At 36.1% G+C, this 22716-nt stretch overlaps 1 protein-coding gene across 1 annotated transcript in view; it reads right to left on the bottom strand.

The window, feature by feature from the left end:
- The window catches only part of LOC145999232 (uncharacterized), a 38519-nt gene extending 16858 nt beyond the window's left edge, over positions 1 to 21661 (bottom strand). Inside the window, exons 1-8 of the mRNA XM_083136433.1 lie at positions 21567 to 21661; positions 16679 to 16815; positions 16214 to 16271; positions 14248 to 14342; positions 10509 to 10572; positions 8550 to 8703; positions 4955 to 5019; positions 4242 to 4307 (exon numbers count right to left, since the gene is read on the bottom strand). Of these exons, the coding sequence (XP_082992559.1) occupies positions 4242 to 4307; positions 4955 to 5019; positions 8550 to 8703; positions 10509 to 10572; positions 14248 to 14342; positions 16214 to 16271; positions 16679 to 16815 (639 nt within the window). The 5' untranslated portion in view covers positions 21567 to 21661. The remainder of the gene's footprint in view (positions 1 to 4241; positions 4308 to 4954; positions 5020 to 8549; positions 8704 to 10508; positions 10573 to 14247; positions 14343 to 16213; positions 16272 to 16678; positions 16816 to 21566) is intronic.
- Between the last annotated feature and the right edge of the window lie 1055 nt (positions 21662 to 22716).

The raw sequence follows: 22716 nt of genomic DNA, 5'->3' as shown, positions 1-22716 counted from the left end.
TTTTTTTAAATCATAGTTGCAGTCATATTTTATTTTCAAGGCATTCACTCTGAAAGATGCTTGTGTTTGAAACGCTATGCTTTTCTCTGTGCTGCATGGGAATAATAATTCAAATTATTATTAGTAGAAGTAGTAGTAATGTCGCAGATCTTTGACTGTGATAAATTGGCCATTTTAAATTTTTTCTACAGCATTTTTCATAATATTTTAAAAGCTCAAGAGGGGGGTTTAAACCCCATAACCCCCCCTTACATACTCCACTGTCTCCAACACTGAAGGAAGATCTTCACAAGCATGTAGTATGGCATTGGTATGGTGTCTGCATATCAAGATGGTTTGATTTAAATCAGGTGTTCTTTTTAATCACTGATTTAAATCACTTTAAATGAATAATTTATAGAATAAGGAATTAGTAAATGTCGGAATCACTTTTGGTGAAAGCACATTAATCATTGAATAGTGCTAATTAGGCTCTAAGAAAGGAAACCAAATATATGCACTGATTGACTGAAGCTTATACGAAAGGAAATGTAAGTTACAATTATATAGTACATCCAGAATGTATTATTTTCACTGGAAGAAAAGTTACTGAAATTATTACAGTTTTATTAACACTCAACAAACATTTCCATTGCAGTATCACACATAGAAAAATGTACACTCCTCAATTAAAGTTTGGAATATTATTATATTAGGCAATTGGTGATAGGCACGGTGGCATATGTTGGCGAAAAGATGAGAACGTCCAGCAGACAGATACCATGTGTTGTTTGTTGCATTCCTTCACCTATTGTTTAACATAACAGTATTCCAAACTTTTTGCAAGGAGTGTATATTTATATATATATATTAAATTACTTTAATCAAACTGTTCAAATATTTTACAGCGTTATTTACCAGAAAGAGCCTTTCTTTAAAAAAGATATCTACAGTGCCAAAAACATACAAACAATTTTAAGCATGTTTTTTTTTAAAAAAAACAACATTTAAATAAAAAATCATCCAAAATGATTTCTTTAATAAAAATGATGATTTTAATCCATCCTGCTATATATTTGAGTTGGTGTTTTAAGTCCACTTTATGCACAGTAAGGCTAATCAGGACTGGACCTACAGTTTAAAGTGGGATCCGAACCACTATGTGCCTCCACTGGGTATCGAACCCGGGACCTGCTGTATATACATGTTCTACAAGGACTTCTTGGGACAGGAGGAGAAAATCTTGATGCTTCCACCATGTGTCACTGTTATCAGGGGTCATATTATGTACGCAGTGACTAATCACAAGGATGAATATAAGTGACAATATCGTAACGATGAAAATGAAGGGACGCTCACAAAGAATTCCAATGCCCACACTGGAATTTGAACCGAGGAACGTTGGTGGCAAGATCAAAAGTAGACCACTGAATCAGTTTCTTGAGTTCAAGTTTTTCTTTCGAGTTAACTTCATGCAGAGATAGACTAATCGGGACTGGACCTATAGTTTAAAGTGGCCTCCACTGGATACTGAACCCCTTGATTACAAGAAGACGATGTTAACACTATGTCCATCATGAACAATATTTTATAACATCAAGCCCCCCCCCCCCCTGAGATTTCTGGAAAGAGTTAATGTAAATAGAATGGTGAAATTCTAGCAAAATTTAGAACAAAAAATGTTTTCTGTAACTTACAGGCCGTAAGCTACAGCAATTATTCCTATTAAAAAAAACATGTAGTAGTAGTAGTAATAGTAATAATAAAAATTATAGCAACAATAAAAGTAGTAATAATAGCAATAATAATAATAAAACTTTCTATGACATGCCCCCTGAGAAAAAATCCTGCGGGTGATTTGTATAACATGTTAACGTATCTAAATATTGTACATTATACGCTATTTTTTTATAAATGCAATATGCTAAGTCCATTCCTTATTGTTATTTGCATTAGATAAGTAATAATGAGTTATCATGGAATCACAATGCTACATCACTTCAAAATCCTGAAATGTGAACAAGCATTGTTCACCAGCACATTACAAAAAAATCACACACTACAGTAGGGTGAGACAGCTCAGGTTTTGCCACACTGCTGTAGTTTGACATGTGTGGATCTTATGTGGTGTTACATTAAACAATGGATTTTTATTTCTCTTGCAGTCTACAGTTATTAGAAGCATAAAAACACCGTTTTTCGTTGTGACGTTTCAGGAGAACACATGCTCCCTTCATTAGACATTTATTTTTAGTTTGATTAAAGATACAGATATAACAATGGTTTAAAATTTTTAAACAAGAAAAAATCAGTTATATAATGGATGTTGTCAATGTTACATTGTTGTAATATAGCAACTTAACTGAAAACAAGCAGTCCGTTTTATTTTTATTTCAGATAAAAATTTTGATCACATTATTTTGTATTTAAAAATTATGAATCCCAAATATCATGAGGCAATTCAAAATCATCCTTGCTTTTATAGAGTTCCTTCATGTTTTCCGTTACATTAAATTTTAGAGATATTGGCTTACTCCAATTGTGAAAAACAAAACTCCATAGTGGGTCTATGTTACCATTTTCATTATTTAATTTATTCCAGTGTTGTTCTCCAATGAACGAAGCTTCCCAGACATTCAAATCTATGTTTCCCGTCACTCTTTTTAAAACCCTTCTCTTTTCAATCAAATGCTTCTCTTTGATGATGTGAGCTGACAAGCCTGTTCTTGGGTTTAGATTTATAATGTCCAAATCGTGTTCTTGCCATCTTAATAACACGTTTTCTTAAATAATATTTAAAAATACTAAAACTTATTGTACTTACGATTGATGAGTATATATTATTTCCGAACAACATTTCGGGAAACCACTCTTCCCTGCATCAGGTTTTATTTTGACTATCGAAAACACTCCATAGCCACGTCAAGTCGATTCAAAACCCAAGAAAAAGGATATAGGTATGACTCTGGTAAAGGATGAATTTAGAAAACTTGCCAAAACCTGTTAAAACTGCCATTCCCACGCTACTATTTAAAACCACAAACATTAAAAAACCAATCTAAAAGAAGTATTTCAACTTACGAGAGTTAAAAAGGCGCACGCCATTTCACTTCCCTGAGGCAACTTCAGAATGCCTTCTCGCCGAATGGTAGCATGGTATTGGCAGTTTTAACAGGTTTTGGCAAGTTTTCTAAATTCCTCCTTTACCAGAGTCATACCTATATCCTTTTTCTTGGGTTTTGAATCGACTTGACATGGCTATGGAGTGTTTCCGATAGTCAAAATAGAACCTGATGAAGGAAACAGTGGTTTCCCGAAACGTTGTTCGGAAATAATATATATACTCACCAATCGTAAGTACAATAAGATTTAGTATTTTTAAATATTATTTCAGAATATGTGTTATTCCGTAATTGTGAGTAATTCGCACAACCATAAGTTATGAGTTCTTGCCATCTTATTGCCATTTTCCTTGCTGTTTGTCCTACATAATCCTTTGAGCATGAACAACTTATATTATATATTCCTGTGGTTTTCACATCTGGTAGAGATGTGACAACAATGAAAAAAATTGTTTTTATGCTTGCAATAACCGTAGAGTACAATTGAATTGAATTGAATTGAAAAGTCTTTTTATTTGCTACAGAGCGAGATTCAGCCTTGGAGAGAAATAATTCTACAATGCAAGCAATGTGTACATACAAGAAAAATTATAATGGATTTTTATTGGACAGAAGTAGACATGTTCATTAATTCATGGACATAATGATATATTTCTCGAGCTGTACAATAAATATGTTCCTCAATCATGGGTCTTCCTTTATTCAAATGGATGGTGCCTTTTGGAACACCTTGTACGTGAAATTTTACTCATTGTTCAAACTAATTATTTCCATCTTGAAGTGAATGATTTTAAGGTGCAAGGCAAGATTTAGTAAAAACAATTTCAAATTATTACTTTAAAATTATGAAAATTTCACTTGGAAAACATGAAATTATATGAGGATCATTTACAAAAAAGTGATTACTCAACAATATGTTCACTGGTAGCAACAAAATGAAAAAAAATCAATGTTTTCTGGTTCTAACTGAAGGGAAATGGACTAGTATCAGGGTTGGCACTGTCTTCAATAAAAAAAAATTAAAAAAACGTTTTTTCATCAACTTCCAAGTCCTATTTATGACTTATGAGAATGACTTTTCTGAAATTACCCTCATACTTAAAATTTATCTTTTTTTTTAATTGAGTTGCTTATACTTACATTTGGTTGATATAGCCATCCAAGGACATCATTGAAATCGAAGTCACTGTCAGATGAGGCATGCTTCTAAAAGTAAAATAAATTATATATTACATGGAAGTACATTTCAGAACCAAAATATAAAGTTTTTGTATACATATGTATACAAATAGAATGTTGGAGAAAACTGTGAGCTTCTAAGATTTTAAAATTTCAATTTTTGAAAGTATTCAGTTGGTTCAAATTTTATGTAGCATATTTATACACATAAAAACATGCTCAATAATATAACACTTTCACCTTGAATTATTGCACAAAATCGGCATAGCTTGAGGGAAGCAAATGATTAGTGCATATTTCAAAGGACAATAATATTAAATATATGTATTCTAACATAGAGATTTATAAAAGAATAGGCCTTCGCAATGGCGCAGTGGTAGCATCGTCCCCTTGTAATCAAGGGGACCTGGGTTCGATACCCGGTGGAGGCACATAGTGGTTCCGATCTCACTTCAAACTGTAGGTCCAGTCCCGATTAGCCTCACTGTGCATAAAGCGGACTTAAAACTCCAAATCAATCAATTATAAAAAAAATAGCCACACATGGTACATGTGATGTAGGAATATTATTTTATTTTTATTCAAAAAAGTGTTAAAGGAAGTTCGGTCTTACAGCATATTTTAAACAACTCTATCCTTCATCAAAAAATACAATTAGCTTCCTTAGTACTTACCTGTCGAAGGTACTCATAAGATTCTGTACGAAGTTGTTCTTCTTTAGTCAAGTTGTCCAAAATATCTGAAATAAAATTATTTCACCTCAATATAATCTGAAAGTGCACTTTCAGCACATGATTTGCAATGTATTGACTTACAGGCATTTGACATACAAGGGACAACAAGGGTAAGTGAGAAGTAATGCGCAAACAACAGACCAAAGTGACATGATACAAACCATTGAGAACATGGCACAGTCCAAGCAACATGCAAGCAACAAGAAACATGAGCAGCTTGTCGTGTCACTTCCTTTCAAATGGTTCCACTGATTACTGACTGTTTGCTTCCAAAGCTTATCACTTGTTGCCTGTTGCTTTAGTCTAAATGCTCCCCAAGAGAGTTTACTCTGACATTAAAAAACTTCTTACTTCACGTGCCGGCAACATTCTTGTTAAAAATAAAAACACAAAACAAATAAACAACACGATACAAGACACTTTAAAAGTCTGCCCCAAGCATTCGACTCCATCTCAGTGTCATTGTCAGCGCTGGGAGAGTACCGCAGAGAATTAACATAACGAAAAGGAAAAATTGAAATTAACGATTATAACTTTTACAATTTTTCCTGCATTCAACACTTTATTTTTTTAAATGAGATTAGCATAGACCCCCACAATCCTTCCCCTGTCTATTGGTCCTCACTCATAGCAATTTACATTCCCACAAAGGTTGTTAAATTTAATTTGGGCCATGCATGTTAAAATACATAAAAAAATGTATGTTATGTGCTGCAGCAGCGTGCATTCGGGGTATGCAAGGTACGCACTGCGTACCCACAACACAATAAGAAAAAATAAACATTTTTTCATCTTCCCCGAACATGAAAATTCAACAATTATCGCTCCGAAAGCAGTTCCACTGCAAGAAATTCCAATTTCCCCACGAACACGCTGCTGCCTTCCTGAAGGCAGTCCCGAATGATCCCGATTGTGACTTCGGCACTCACCCGATCTGCGTTCCTGCCGATTTCCGCAGAAAGACGCTGTTTCTTCTGCTTGGTACCCTAGAAATTCGGAAGGTAACCCCATTGGCTCATATAAGCCCCGACCACATGTTTGGGTCTGCCCACACTTACCCTCTCTCTCTCACTTCTTTCCCAGTTCAAAACATCAAGGGTACCCAAGATTCTGACAGCGTATGCAGTGTTGGCAGTAGTCAACATATATTTTTTTTGTGGAATGCTTAGCTTACTAGCATTTAGCAGCCACGCTTAGATAGATCACTGTTGGGTTGCAATAAAAATACATTATAAAAAGTGATACAGGAATCAGAGAGGAGAGCAAGAATATGTAGTGGTGGAAGATCATATTTAATATATGCGTAAACTATCACATATAAAATATTTATGTGAGGTTAAAGTTGTTTTTTTTCGTATAGGGAGGTGAGGACCAGAATGGACTGTCACTGTGTCGAGGGGAAAATATGTTAACAATTTGCAACTTTCGCCCAATTCTCAGAGTATGAGAGTATCTGTTTATCTCCTTTCGGGATCAACATATCCTTTGAGTTCCATAGCATGGGTGTTGATTGTTGACCCGACGATATGAATGAATGATAAAAGAAAAACATAATAAAACACAATGCTTACAATGGGATTCGAATGAACCTTCCTGGCAGACATTGCAAAGTGATGTACGGTAGTTTAGTTTTTGAAGTGTTCTGTGATGTATGCTGACGTATTTTCTACTTGTCCTTAATTATCTCCCTTCTACAAAATACTTTGTCGACTGGCAACTCCGATTCATTCGTCCACAAGAACGCGTGGTTTTCGGGCATAGCGGGACCAGACACAACATACCGTGGGAGGTTGACTTTTGCTTTCTTCTGTCGTGTGAAATTTGCAGTGAGTGTTTCATTCATATTATTTACATTACAGGATCTCTATTGTTTGTCGGTGCTGTGAAGTGATAAAATAGGGGGACCGGGAGTTATTGATGACATTCTGGAGAAGGGATTTTCGGAGGTCTGTTCCTGAGTTGGAAGAATTGTTTCAGGGAGGAGTTGTGAAGGATGGTAAGCAGTATATTAGGCATTTTGATTTTTGAGAAGAAGAAAAAATATTTCTACAGAGTGATTGACTGAGTAGAAAAACAGTGAAACTTTATTGTTGGCCTTATTCGTTGGTTTCCTCTGTGAAAGGTGTGAAATAGTACAGGATACTGAGATTTATCAAATTTATTACATGAAATTTGAAATGACGGAAAATGATTGTGATGGTAAATGTCTGTTATATCGGAGACACATTTCTTCATTTTTACAGAAGAAACTACTTACGGAAATGAGTTTCTGTAGTATTTCGAAAGTTCATGGAGGTATTTTCTCACCGTAGAATGCTGCACAACAAGAAATAAGCACTTTTGATATAATAAACTTGTATTTTGTGCAAAGCGACAACATTATGCTGTTGTTTCCATTATGTACCTGCAGATGGTGTGAGCGTCAAAAGTCACGCGGTCTCGCCAGTGTTTCCAGACGTGCCTTTTTTTACGAGAATTTTATTTTATTTATTTATTTTAACTATGCTTACCTAACCTAACCTTGCCGGAAATGGTCCGTGGGGCTATCATGAATGGTTTTTGGGGCTATCGTTAATGGTTTTTGGGGCTATCCATCAATGGTTTGTGGGGATATCGTGAATGGTTTTTGGGGCTCTCCGTCAATGCTTTGTGATGACATAATGAACACGAAAGTAGGTATTTTTCGGTTAAGAAGGTTGAAACACTGCATACCCACTCCAAATCGACAAAACACAAGCACGACGTGCGATGATCCACAGCTGTGCACACCATATTGTATGTTCCGCAACAGAAGAAAGGACCCAAAAGAATTACTCATAATGTGAAAAATCGAAGTTATTTTCGTGTAAAAAGCATAATGGCACCTTCAACTATGTTCCGCAATACACAATTGGTAAGTACGAACCATTTAAAACTGAAAACATCCGATAGAAATGTGTCTCCGATATAACAGACATTTACCTTGATTTTTGAGAAGAAGAAAAAATATCTCTACAGAGTGATTGACTGAGTAGAATAACAGTGAAACTTTATTGTTGGCCTTATTCGTTGATTTCCTCTGCGAAAGGTGTTGTGAAATAGTAGAGGATACTGAGATTTATGAAATTTATTACATGAATTTCCTTCCCGTTCAATGTTCATCGCACTGCATGAAGGACATAATCGAAGTTGAATTGTTGGACTCTACGTAGCTACTATCAGAATATATTTGCATATATAAAATATCATACATATATTTTACCTCGTTACATTTGGATATTGATACAAGGATGAGAAATTTCCCATTATAAAATTGCTAAAAGAAATTATTTTCGGAATAACATGATGGCCAGGGAGGGGGGGGGGTTCTGGCCCCCACAATCCATTTCGGTTGGCCCCTGTTGCGTACCCTAGTTTAAATGTCATCGCACACCACTGATGTGCAGCAGGTTGATGATAAAATTTCAATTAAACAATTTCAAAATGTTAACCTGCACATTCTACATATTTTACATATTAAGTCTACATATTTTATAAACAAATTGTATGAACTTACCAACTTGATCTTCCAGTTTATCCACTCTCAAGTTAAGCTCATCAAAAAACCTGCCTAATTTCTTATCAATTTGGCTAAATTTCTTGTTCACTGCATTGATGAAACTCCCCATTTGTGTAGTTACACTGAATTTTCTTGTTGATAAACTTACTGTCTGAAATTGGAAGAATGGACACTTACTATTGGTTTCAACACAAAAATATTTCAGTAATGTCACTGCAGTTCTAGAGGCTATTAATATGAAATGTGAGGGGACAGAATTGAAATGCTACCCTGGGTAAAATATGACAGCCATGTCTCATGAAGAATGTGTGGTGATTATAGATTCCAATTGATAGATCAGAAGCAATGACAGCATCAAAGGTGGGCCACAGTGGGCTATGCTCCACCCTGTTAAATATCAATAGGGAAATTTCATGATAAAAAATTGATACTAATAACATCTATGCCACTCTTAGTGGCTTAATGTCAGTCAGTCAATGAGGGTTGGGTGGTGAAGAATTAGTTGTTTTCTTCAAGCTTCAATTATGCATGTCAAAATCCTAAAACTTCATGCAAGTAGTTTGTAGGGTCCTTCTATACACCACATTTATCTCTAGAGTATTGTTTCTCAACCTATGGGGTGCGAACCACTGCTGGGTCCCGAGGGGGCATTTGGTGGTTCGCAAAGTCGAGCTCGAAAATTTATTTACTGTGTCTTAAAAACCTAACACTAAAACTAAGAGAACAACTGTGTGATATCAGCTGGGATTCTGGCATAAGGCCCTCAACCTTCACTTGTGTCTAAGTAGCTCTACATTGCTACATTTATAACTTCCCTACCTTGCTTCATTCTAATAATAAAAAAGTAAAGTAAAGTGTTCCCCTGTGCTTAGCACCACGCCATGAAGGTGTATAGGGGGTGTGGGGGTAATGCCCCACACTTTCTTGATCCGGTCGAGAGTGGGGGTGATGTGATCAGTATCACGCCCCTGACCGCCTTTACCCCCCAGGGTTTCCCCCAGGTACCCATGTCATTCGACGCTGGGTGGGCGCCGGAGCCGCTTCCAACGTTAGAAAAGTTCCCAGATTTGAACCGGCCGGGGATCGAACCCGGGACCTTGAGCTTGGTAGTCAGACGCGTTACCAACTGAGCCACCGCGGGCACTTCTAATAATAATAATAATAATAATAAAACATTAACATTAAATATTATACATCTCTGTTCTCACTGTGCATGATGATGTGTTGAAGAATACCACACATTTGGGCAACACAGGGGCAGGATTACATGGTAAGCAACTGATTGCATCACCCACGCTCCCTTAGTGTAGAAAATTCAATGATAGCCACCAAAGGGTCTTTCTCTTCTTGGTAGAGCAGTAACATCTACAGTTCCTGGTACAAACGAACAAGAATGAAAGTTTGTTTTTTCCATCTTGCAGCATATCAAATACTACTTCCAGCAGTACATATATATGTTTCTACTTCTACAGAGCATTCCCTGACATTCGTTACGAGACTAGGCGGCAAGCGGCCCGGCATGAGCGCTTGTCTTTCCCGGTGAACGGGTCCGTGACAGTCACTTATATTAAACCTCGTAAAAAAGTTTAGAGTAAAAGGGTCAGTTCTGAATAAAGGTGGAAAGAAAAATGGGGAAATAAAGTATACAAAGACAATCCGCACACCATCCGTAAGTTAAAAGAGAGTATTGTACGAAAAGTCTGGAGAATTACAGTAGACAAACTTGCACGTGTAAATGCCAATTTCCTTCGGAGATGCCAGGAATGTGTTGCAGCAGGGGAACATAATTTTCAACACCTTCTGTAGACAAGGTTAGTACACAATATGAAATTTTAATAGCCGACTCTAGCGACTATCGCTGACCCATTCACTGGTAAAGGCAAGCGCTGATGCCGGGCAGCTTGCTGCCGAGTCTTGTAGCGAATGTCAGGGAATGCTCTGTAGTATGCCCCATACCTTTCTTTGTATGAAACCTCGCCCAGCTTTTAATTTTCCAGTTGCACATGGCTCCTCGGCCTCTCTGAAAACAAGGAATGAAATATACATGCAAGGTTTTGAACAAAAATTAAGAGTTTCTAAAAATAAATAATAAAAACTACAGTGGATACTTTTTAATTTGAACTCCAAGGGGGTACAAAAAGAATTTGAATTACGTGAAATTCAAATTAATAAAAACATGTATCATTAAAGATAATATCAAGAGGAATAAACTTCCCTTCAAATTACCAAGTAATTCAAATTAAAGAGAGTCCATTCTATATAACAGAGAATGATTGATACAAAACATATATAGTTACATAGAGCTTCAGTGATATGATATGTTAATACTTGAATCAGAATATTTGTTATGCATATCTGCATTCTAATGATGCCCAGATATTAGAATGATTAAATCAAGAAGACTTAAATGGGCAGGCCATGTGGCATGAATGCGATAGGAAAGAAGAGTTTACAGGATTCTTGTAGGGAAACCTGATCGTCAGAGATCTCTAGGAAGGCCAAGACGAAGATGGATCAGGGACCTCTAGGAAGACCAAAACAAAGATGGAATGATGGTGTTGGGATGGACCTAAAGAAAATTTGTAAGGATGGAAAAGATTGGATTGATCTTGCCCAGGATAGGGACAGATGGAAGGCTTGTGTTGCTGCAGCCATAAACCTTCGGGTTTAAGAATGCTAGAGAGTTAGTTAGTTATCTGCATTCTAATAGGGAAACCATTAGACAGCCAACTATAAGTATAGCACACAGACTACTCTGGCATACTATTAAACACTTTCTCCATTTGCTAGCACCACAACACATGATTGATTGAAATGCTGCTGCAAATTAATTCATTATCGTAGAAGTTGACGTCACTTGGCTCGTACCTCCAGCAGATGGTTGCAAACGTTTCTAACTCTACCAGATAGCTACAATAGGTTAAAATAAAACAAGTCAACCTTGTTAGCATATTCCATGAAAGAATAGTGGTTGTAAGGGACCTAGCTTTGGGGAAAGGGGGCAGAATCAAACATGGACTTAACTTTGGAGGGGGAAGAATGAAAAAGGTTTCAACCCAATAAAAATATTTTGCTAAGTACAACAGTACCTCATTTTTTACATTTTTTCAGGGGACCAAGCTGGAAAACTTAAAATGCGGGAAAATGTAAAATCTAGGAAGGTAAAATCAGGATTCCACTGTAACTGGTACGGTTGCGAAATCATAAAAATTACTCATAGCTATGCTCTTCAGCTCCCGGAACGTTAAGAAAAGTACAATTAACTTTTAATAAACCTGAAAAATGAAGACCATATGGGAATGCTGATGAGAATAAATTGTCGTAATTTTCACCACGAGGTGGAAATGTGGCACTGAAATAATAACCGGAAGTCCAACACGCAAAACTTTTTTTTTTAGTTTATGTCGGTACATCAGTGTCCAATATGCATGCCGTCAAGGTGAATGACCCTTTGGAAGCAAAAGACAGTGGTGCATGAAGCATTTCCAGGGATATTGTTCATTGTGCACCAGATTTTGGCAGCATTAGCTTCCCCATGTTCTCCATAATCTCTGTACGGCCCTGAGGAGGGCAACTTTAATTATGACTGACTGGTACTTAAAAAGAAACAGCAGCAGACATCATTGGAGAAAGTCAGAAAACAGATATGTGATGGTATTTGTTCAGGCCCGTAGCCAGAATTGATCTCTAGGCAGGAGGGGGGGGGGGGCTCACGGGTTATCAGGAGGGGCTTTGTATATCAAGTCCATTTTTCAAAAGTTTAACAGTGTTAAATGAAGGTAAATTATGTGTGTGGGTGAGGGAGGTCATTAAGTTACATAAAGTTTAGAAATATCACACAAATACTACATTTTTCTATATATTTTAAAATATCACTTGAGGTGTTAATTGACTACTACTGAAATCATCCCTTACTACACACTCCGTACTACGTTTGATGATACAGATATTTATATTAAACAAGAAAAGATGGACAATATTCAATCATAGTGCCTAGTGTACATTCCACTCCCCGGCCGACACAATAAAACTCCCCTTCGTTCCCAAAACTTGGGAACTGTTAACCTTTGACGCAGATGCGGAGCGAATTTGCATAATGAGATCAAAGTCACAGATTTCTGTATAAATGGGAGGTCTCAACAGGGGTAACGAAGGTACAGATAATTTGATTGAATTTGAAATTTAAAATTTTGGGTGCGTCAGCACTTAGGCTATTTTGCACCCGTCACGTTATGCGGAGTCCATCCCCTTACTATAACAAATAACATAGTTGCAACGTTGCATAACTAAAATCTTAAAATATTCTGACCGGTTAAAAGCTGAGGCTGTAAAGAGGAACTGAGCACATATAGGGACAACATACAGAATTATACTGGCCATAGGGTCAGTCGCCAGAGACTCGTTAGTCTACAAAAAAGCAGTCCAGTGTGCTATGTGGAAGTGAGGTTGACAATTGGGTGTATTACGTGAAATAATCGCCCCTTGCACCCCGAAGGTACAGATAAAGAAGCTCCCCTGTGAATAAACTTTCTGAAGTCTAGAGAAGAGAATCTCCTAAAATACTTGCCGCTACTTAAGACTTCTTCTTATAACTAAGATGAACGAATGTACCTAATAGCTGCTGTTCATGTTCCCTGAATTTATCCTTCACCAAAGTTGTGAGCAAAATAATTTATGTTGTCTACATTTTCACTTTTCACTGCAAACAAATTACACAAAATAGTTTTACCTAATGTCAAGGGGGCTGACCTCTGTGCCAGGGGGGGGGGGGGCTGATGGCAGTTCCAGGGGGGGCTGAGCCCCCCTGGCCCCTGCCTGCCTACGGACCTGTATTTCTTGCATTGACCCATGAAAAGCTGTTTGGTAAGCTTTGACCTTCAAAAGAATGTTATGTCACCAAGGTTTGGTTCATAATCCGGGAGAAAAATATATAGTTTGGTTAATTGCATCAATATGGAAGAAACGGTTATAAAGTATGAAGGTCTGCCAATGTGACATTTTGTATGTTTAGCATTACATTGGCCGTGTCCAAAAGGTGCACGACCATACTTTAAGCGAACACCCTTTGAAAATGGTCTCACGGTTCAGTCTCGAAATGTTGGACTGGAAGCGGTAATCTTTCAAATTGCACTTCGACTGCAGCGCCAAACACGATCGGTAGATAAAACTAACAAGACATTGTTTTTGCCAAGTTTTAAACACTTGTTTTTCACCATTGAAATCACATAGCATTTTTAAAAGTTGTTGTAATTAGATTTGCACATGTTACAAGAACTACAACCAATATCTGGCTGACTTTAGACTTTCATAATTTTGAAGAAGTGAATGAGTGCAGAAGGCTAGTAAAGAAAACTGTAATCTCGCGTGCTGCAAGCTACAGTTTCGATTACTCGTTTAATTGGCATTTTGATCTACACTAGGTGCCATCACTTCCGTGAAGAGCATACTTCAAGCTTGCTTTTTATACTTTTCGGGCCGGCCCCCATGCCAGAGTGATTAGCACATCACACTACGATGCCAGGGGTCCTCGGTTCGAATCCTGGCCTGGGCATGGATGTTTCAATTTCATCATATCATCATTCAAAAGTGGCAGAAAAAGCGAAGTAAAATAAAGCAAATCAATAAATAATATAACTTTCAAATAGAGCCATTGTATTGTGCACTTACACATGCAAGCAAGGTAAATGTTTCGTACCTTTCCTCCCTGTGACTTCCAACGGGGACATGTTGGTGCCCTGCTGCTTTCGTCACTTCTTCCTTTTCTTCCAGTTGGTGGTCATGAAACTGTGCCTTGAAAAAAAAATAGAGAAATTAATCATTGCTTTATAAGCATCATGCATTCATTCTGTTCCCAAATGTTCATTAAAGAGCACAACACAGATTAAAAATAAATAAATGTAATTAAATACAAGTCGAAAATATAAATGAACTATTAATAGTGACTCGGGTGAAAAACTGTTGAAACAATCATCATAACAGATTCCCAATTAAGTTATCTAGAGAATTTCTTCCTTCATATATGCTTCACATGAATGCTATATTATTAATTGTGTGAGGAACACTATTATTATGCCATGCAGGGTTTATAGTGTTTCTGAACTCTGCTCCTCTGAAAACTTGATAAATTTCTCAAATTGTGAGATGTTATTCGAAGCATCTTTGAAGTGCACATTCATAGCTGTTGGAAACTATCTAACTATTTAGCACTTTTTTGCACATGATGCTACTTATTTTAGCAAAGCAAACTTAATTATCCAGAGATTTCTTCCTGCAGGAAAATAAGGTCTAAAATATTCAGATTGTGAGTAGATTCATGGCATGTGTAATTAATGTGTAATGTAACAATATAATTTAATTCTAAAAATTAATTAATTACTTTTTATCTCCTGGAATAAATATGTGATTATCTCTCACATTAGAGTATGTTTTGTTATGTTTTCCATTTTAAAAACTTCAATTTTCTAAAGAAGTTATGCCGACCCCCGTGGCAGAGTGGTTAGCACATCGTGCTACAGTGCAAGGGGTCCTGGGTTCGAATCCCAGCCTGGGCATGTATGTTTGTGAGTGTCCAATCATCAATTTCATCATATCATCATCATTCATCCCCATCTTCGCAAATTAGACAAAAGTGGCAGAAAAGCGAAGTAAAATAAAGCAATTCAATCAATCAATCAATCTAAAGAAGTTATGTTAAGCGTTAGGAAATGGTACGGGACATACTACAACCCTGTGAAGGTAAAGTTTCATGTTTTTTTTCCACATCGTTGAAACATTAAACTACACAAACTACATGCACCAGGGAATATCATAGAGGTGAAAGGCAGTTGGCTTAATTCCTGAATGGGACAGGAAAATTTCTGGAAGAAATCATAATCTTTTGTTACAGATTATTGGTAATGTTCTAGCATGTGTTATTACTTATGCAGTAAACTATTTTTATTATTTTAGATTATGCAATCTGCTGTTGTTATACTTTTTGTTACCTAATATAATAAACAAAGGCACACAACTACAAGAGGAATATAAATACTGTTGTGATAGAGCACAGATTCAGTGCTGATAGCTGATTCCTTTAAAATTACTTCAGTCTTTTCTTTGGCTATGATTATGTTATAGTTATGATTGGGTGCTATGATTCTCAAGTCACATAATCTAAGATAATCTTGAAAACTGGGACCAAAAATCATTTTATGATCATTTTATGTCATTTTATGGCTCGAAAATAAGCTGTACTTTTTATCCAAATTTCAACTGTGAAAAGTTAAGGTGTGGCTTATATTCATGACATTGGCTTTAATGACATTTCACCATATTATTTCTCTTGTAGTCTACGGTTATTACAAGCATAACAATGGTTAACCATTGTTATAACTGTATCTTTAGTCAAACTAAAAATAAATGTCTGATGAAGGGAGTGTGTGTTCTCCTGAAATGTCACAATAAAAAACTGTGTTTTTATGCTTGTAATAACCGTAGACTACACGAGAAATAATTCTACAATGCAAGCAATGCGTACATACAAGAAAAACTATTTCATCATCTTGTATGCTATTTTAAAATGGTGCATATTTCTCATTTTTAAATAATGCAACAATACAGCTAGCATCTGTAAACAAAACTGGCAGCATTCTAATGACAGTACTATGTAACCCTTGTAGTACCTTTTCTTCTTGTTCCCTCAGAATTGTGTTAACTTCTACAGTGGTTCCATCTGCTTGCCTGAAAAACAAACAAAAAAAATTCACATGCAAGTTATTTATTTCAATATTCAACACTTTGCAAACCTATGCTAAAGAATATTATTACCACGTTGCTGCATTTGCTTGTTATACGAGTGGTATAAAGGCTTCTCACTCCATTTTTTGAAAGTAGTTGTAGCAACTGTGAAATTTTGGAAACTCTTTTCATATCGTATATTTTTGTATGTTAATGTTTGGTTTCTTTGCAGGAGGACATATGCTTAATTTATTTCCCATGTTTCAGCCAAAACAAGTATTGCAGGCGAGCCATCATCACATTTTGCTTCAAAAGAGTACAAAAAATAGTCAAGTATCACGGCCATATATTCCTTTAGTTTTGTGAATTAGGAATGAGCAACTCTACACTAATAAAAGAAAGTTTCTTACTTTGATGAATGAGGCACAGAAGGTAGCATTTGGATTTTCTTGTTCTTTGAAGCCCGACCAGTTGATTCACTCTTTTCTGAACATCTCTGTTTGCCTTTTTCAGCCTTCTTAACTGGTTCTGCCAGATCTTTGTCCATCTGTGAAACGAAATAGAAAATAAATTGCGAAAACAGGTTTAAAAAACAAAATCAAAACCAACTGATTATAAAATTGTCTATATTTCATATATCTCCACTAATTTAATACCTGCAGTGGTCCAGTCCTAACTAACTCTCTAGCCTTTTTAAAACCGAAGGTTCATGGCTGCAGCAACACAGGCCTTCCATCTGTCCCTATCTTAAGCAAGATCTATATACTCTTTTCCATCCCTACCGATTTCCTTTAGGTCCATTTCAACGTTGTCCCTCCATCTTCGTCTTGGCCTTCCTACAGGTGTCTTACCATCAGGTTTCCCAACAAGAATCCTGTAAACTCCTCTTTCCTCTCCCATTCGTGCCACATGGCCTGCCCACCTATGTCCTGGGGCATCCATTTGTGACGTAGGGGACCTGGGTTCAATTTCTGGGATGCATGATTATCCGACCTTGTCCCTGCATAAAGCGGCTCTGAGGTTCACACAGAATCTAATAAATGGGTACCCATGCACAATCCTTGAGAAGTAAATGTGGCTGGAGAGTGGTGCTGATCACATCACCTCCAGAAATGGCCGATGTTGTGAATGTGTGGGGCCCTACATATGTGCCTTCATGGCATAGTGTAATTTGATTTGATTTATTTGATTTTACTGCTGAAAAACAGCGTACATGCCTAATACAGCAGTTTGTGATGACATATGACATACACAGTGTGGCAATTTGAAATCGAGACTGATTTTTTTTTCTCGGTAGGTGGTGCCACTGTGCAAGCTTTCTGTGGTGCGAACAAGTAACGGGTATCTCACAAACAATCAACACAGAGCTCGTTGACCTTGACCGACATTGCCGCTTGTGGCGTTGTTGAATGTGGGCACGTGTCGTAAAAGTGCATCGTGATTTCAACATGGAACAGAGCAAACATCAAGTTTTGTGCACTCTTGGGTAAAACTGATGCGGAAACGTTTGACATGTTCTAGCAAGTCTATAGGGACAATTGTTTATCCTGTACGCGTGTATTTGAATGGCTCAGGCTTTTCAGTGAAGGACGGGAGCCAATTGAACACAACGAGCATCCAGGTGTAACAGGGATGGTGAGAACACGAAAATTGGTTGAGAAAGTGAGGATACCATTACTGAAGACTGAAATTTCAGACAGACTGTTACTGCTGCATTTTATCTTGAGGTACTGAAACGTTTGGTGCATGGAATAACACTGTAAGGCCCGAGTATTGGGATGATGGCAGCTGGCGTCTGCTTCATGACAGTGCCCCAAGACACAAGACTGTGATTGCGAAGAACTTTTTGATCCTAAATTGGCTCTTGTGTTGTCACACCCTGCCTACTCACCGGATCTGGCTCCAAGTGATTATTTTTTATTTCTTAAACCAAAATCTGCACTGAAAGGTTCCTACTTTTATGATGTACCAACAATCAAGAAGGCTATGACATAGATTTTAAAAAGGGGTTACACAAAACGAATTCCAGCAATCCTTCTATGCACTGATAGGCATTGCGATGTGTGGATGCAGGAGGGTCCTACTTTGAATGATCCAAGGTACGTAACTTTCTATGAAGACTTGTATATTTTCTACAGCACCAGTCTCAATTTCAAATTGCCGCACTATGTATACACAATATAACAATTTTTAAAAAAATGAAAATGTGTACTACTTGAAAAATATAGTGAGAAGACCAATTTTGTTAAAATAAAGAAAAATACAAATTTGAAAAGTATAATGCAAAAAAAATGTACAAAAAATGTTAAAAAAAAAAACAGTTAAAAGTAAAATTACACATGTTATTATCACAATAAAGGTTACTGGGCTCCAGTAGATTATGGCCGTATTGGGATATAAGAAAATTGAAATACCTATTATGTCTAAAATAAGAAGTGACAGAAATTGCAGAGCAGTTAGTTCGGAATACATAATGACGTGTCTTTAATGTAATTTTAGATAAAATATGGTACATCAATTTTACCATTAATTAATTTGGAAATGTAATTGTAATTGTTGACATTTCTTCTTTCCAAGAGACATGAAATATTATAGTAATGAGCAAGGAGAACTTTACCTTCCTGCTTCTAAAAAAAAACAACGTAAAGTGCTCCCCACTCCATGAAGGCATATAGGGGGTGTGGGGGTAATGCCCCACAATTTCTTGATCCGGTCGTGAGTGGGTGTGATGTGATCAGCATCATGCCCCTGACCACCTTTACCCACCAGGGTTTCCCCCCGTACCCATGTCATTCGACGCTGGATGGGCACCAGGGCCGCTTCCAACGTTAGAAAAGTTCCCGGATTTGAACCAGCTGGGGATCGAACCCGGGACCTTTAGCATGGTAGTCAGATGCGTTACCAACTGAGCCACCGTGGCCACCTTCCTGCTTCTACTAAACTAATTTGCTTACACTTTTATATGTGATATACTAATTTCTTATAATTGAATCGGTCACACGAACAAAATTGTATCAAACAAAATCCAAATGCCACATAATCAGTACAACTACCAGCCATGTTGCTTTCTCTTATACAGAGTGTCTACCAAAATAACATCCAAAATTCATTACCTTTTTTTTTATCTTAACCTTTATTTATTTGGCCCCTACTTAGGTAAAGTTGGAAATTAGCCATTAAGAAAACAAATATTTATTTAATGAAAAACCCCTACCAAAAGGTAAGTTAAGATGAAAACTGAAGCTGTATTTAACAAGATAATTAGATTTGCTTTATATATTAAGGCATTTGGCACACTAGCAAGGTTCTGGCATTTGGACTCTCAGCCAATATAATCTTACGTGGGGTTTGTTTCGTGTTGTCGTCTGTATTTATTTGTGATCCATCTTATCTTACCACCATCATCCTCATCTCCGCGATTAGCCAAAAGGAGCAGAAAAGTGAAGTAAAATAAACTCCTTTTCTTGAAAGTAAAATATTTTGCTGACTCAATCTATGTGGTTTGACTTGTGCATGAGTAAAGTTCCCTTCATAAGTTACTTAGAATTAGCAAAAAAAAAAAAAAACTGTATTCATCAACCAAACTCCCTAAAGTCTTTATATAGGACAGAATTGGTTTAGATAAACATGGTGTCTACCGGTCAAGAAATCAACAGGTAGGTCAAGAAAGTCAAAAAATTATGCTTGGGGTCAATTTTTTTTTTTTTTTTTTTTGTAAATAAACATTGTTATATACCTTTACTTGGATTTCATAAAATTGAATATTTGGAAATCTAAAATTGTATTGAATTTTGGTTAAGATTTGTTCAGCGTTTCTTAACAATTACATGCTTGTATGAATGAAGTTTTGTAAAAATATTATATAAAGTAATGTGGCCATTCCCCATCGAGGGTGAAATCTGAAGCATTATTTACATGCATTAATAACTAAAGCAAGTCTAAATCTCTTGTTAAAGTACAGCTTGAGTTTTCATCTTAACCGGCCTTGAGGTAGGAATTTTTAATTGGATAAAAATATATATTTGCTTAATTTCCAACTAAAGTAAGTAGGTGGGAGGGCGATTAAATAAATGTTAAGAAAAATAGAAAAAAAGGTCAAGAAAAAGTCCTGAAAAAGTCAAAAATTTTGGATTTGTAATTTTGGTAGATACCCTGTTAAACTAAACTTTTGCTCATGTGCAGGGTGAGCTTAATATTACAGTATAATAGCAAAAACTGTGTGTGGATATAATGCTTTAACCTTGAAATTATTATAAGTTCCTTTAAAATCCACTTTATTATCAGATAGGATAACCTGGACTGGACTCACTGTGCAAGGTAAAAAAAACTTTAAAATTCTATTGTGATGAAGGATGGGCTGTGATCGCACAGTGTCTCTTGTGCATGTGTGTTGCAAACACCTCTTTCAAATTCCAACCTCTTATCATGTAGTGTTTTTTTTTTCATTGCTGAATTTTACCTGTATGTCAAACTATGTTGCAGTTTTGTTTATACTCTTGAGAATAGCATTGAATAATTTATATGCATATTGCAGGAATATTTTACAAGCTCTCCGCAGTTAGTAAAAATTTCGAACCTAATAGAAAGTTTTTAGATTAATTTAATTATTTTTTTCTGTATTACCTTACCAAAATAGGTTTTCAGTAAGTTTCATGCACTATTTTTACTATAAAAAAATTGTTACAGAAAAAAACAAATTTGAGAAAATTTATGTATCTCTGGAAAGAGGACAAGTTGTAGATTTCACAATAAAATATTAAATTTCATCAGCAATTCTGCTTCTTATTGCATCTCAATAAACTTCCAAAATTTTGTTAATTCAGTGAATGGATCTTACACATAATATATAAGGAATGATGAATGTACTGCGCAAGGAAAATATATATTTTGCATTATCCACTCACTCATATTTTGCTGGCTACATTACTGATTAAACTATCAAGTCTTGTACAAAATAATGCAAATATTCTTAATGTACCGTCTTTAAATTTCCAATATTAAATATTTAATTAGGTTAATGTATATTGTAACGTACATTATTAGTTATTATACATAATAAAGAAAGTTCACTTCTGTAAACACATTATTTAATATTGAACCATGCACCCAAAAATTGTACTAGAAACTTCGACAATTTGCATGTTGTGTTCTGCATAAGACTGCAGTTACAACCTCAGATTCCTGAGCACAATCCTGTGGATGTTTAGTGGAAAACAAAGTAGGACCAAAGAAAAAACAACAAAAATATTGTCTTCAATAAAATATTTAGTAAGTATGTATGTAGTTTAAATATCTCACCACATTCGCTACTGTAGTTTATATTCCATATTATAAAATAGTCCAAATCTGCCACTGCACTCTACAGACAAGGCACAACTTTCTTTATACTTTCAGGCCAGCAGGGTCAATAGAAATAAAGGTGAGCTCGCTCAAGTTAGCTTGGAGGTTCTGCCACCAGGTAGCACTAATGATGTAATATCCTCATCTGCTCAATTAGCCTATCATTGCAACACAGTATGGACGTGCAAGAAGATGAAATTTGACAATCTAACAAACAGTATATATTCATTCTTGTGAAAAATATGTGTATAGTGAACTAAATACATTTTGCAAAAAACTCAGAAAGATGACCAAAATCGACTAACAGTTGATAGGGTCAAAAAAAAAAAATAGTAGAGTGCAGCATCGAGGCTTTTTTGCTCAATTGTCTAATAGTTCGCACAGATGATGCTAGATGGCTTACGGAATTTACGGTTTCTTCGCTCAAACAGGCAAACGATCTGTATATGCTCGAAGCCCAGTAGTTCACATACAACAGCAATTTGTCTGTGGTAGTGGGCCTTCAAATATGCTTAGTGAAGTGAAAGACGCAGTGAAATTGAAACTCAAGTGACTCATAGTCATCATCTCCATATTAAATTGTAATTTAGTCTATCTTACCAATACATAGCATAGATGATTATGGGCTGAAACTACAAGCACTAATTTTACACATATTTGTATGATTATTGTTACATTGAAATGATATTTGAAATTCTATAGATTCAGAAGAGTCTGCAATGCCAGGCTCGAGTGAAAAAATGGCATATTGGTTCAATAAGCAAGATTATTCGCTAGATTGAATCGAATGTTATGTGGATTTAATTGAAGGACTTGTGTAGTAAGATTAAGTAGTGTTTAGATTATTATCTATTGTGATAGAAAAGGACAAAAGTTGATTGATAATAATCAAATCGATTACAATATAAGACGTTCAATATCCCTTTGGATTGTATTAGAGATGTGCTTTAACTGTCTCGTTTATTTATCATAATGGATCAAAAGGAAAGCAATATTGTTGAGGACGGACATAGTGCTATATGCAATAATACTATAACCAGTGATAATATTGATATAATATCATCTGATTCAAAACATGAAGAAAATGATGTAAATGATGTTATGGACA

Source organism: Lepisma saccharinum, chromosome 1 (assembly GCF_977018435.1).
Source record: "Lepisma saccharinum chromosome 1, izLepSacc3.1, whole genome shotgun sequence".
In the NCBI taxonomy this organism is placed as follows: Eukaryota; Metazoa; Arthropoda; class Insecta; order Zygentoma; family Lepismatidae; genus Lepisma; species Lepisma saccharinum.
The sequence above is the reverse complement of the archived record's forward strand: the minus strand, read 5'-3'. Positions and strand labels throughout refer to the sequence as shown.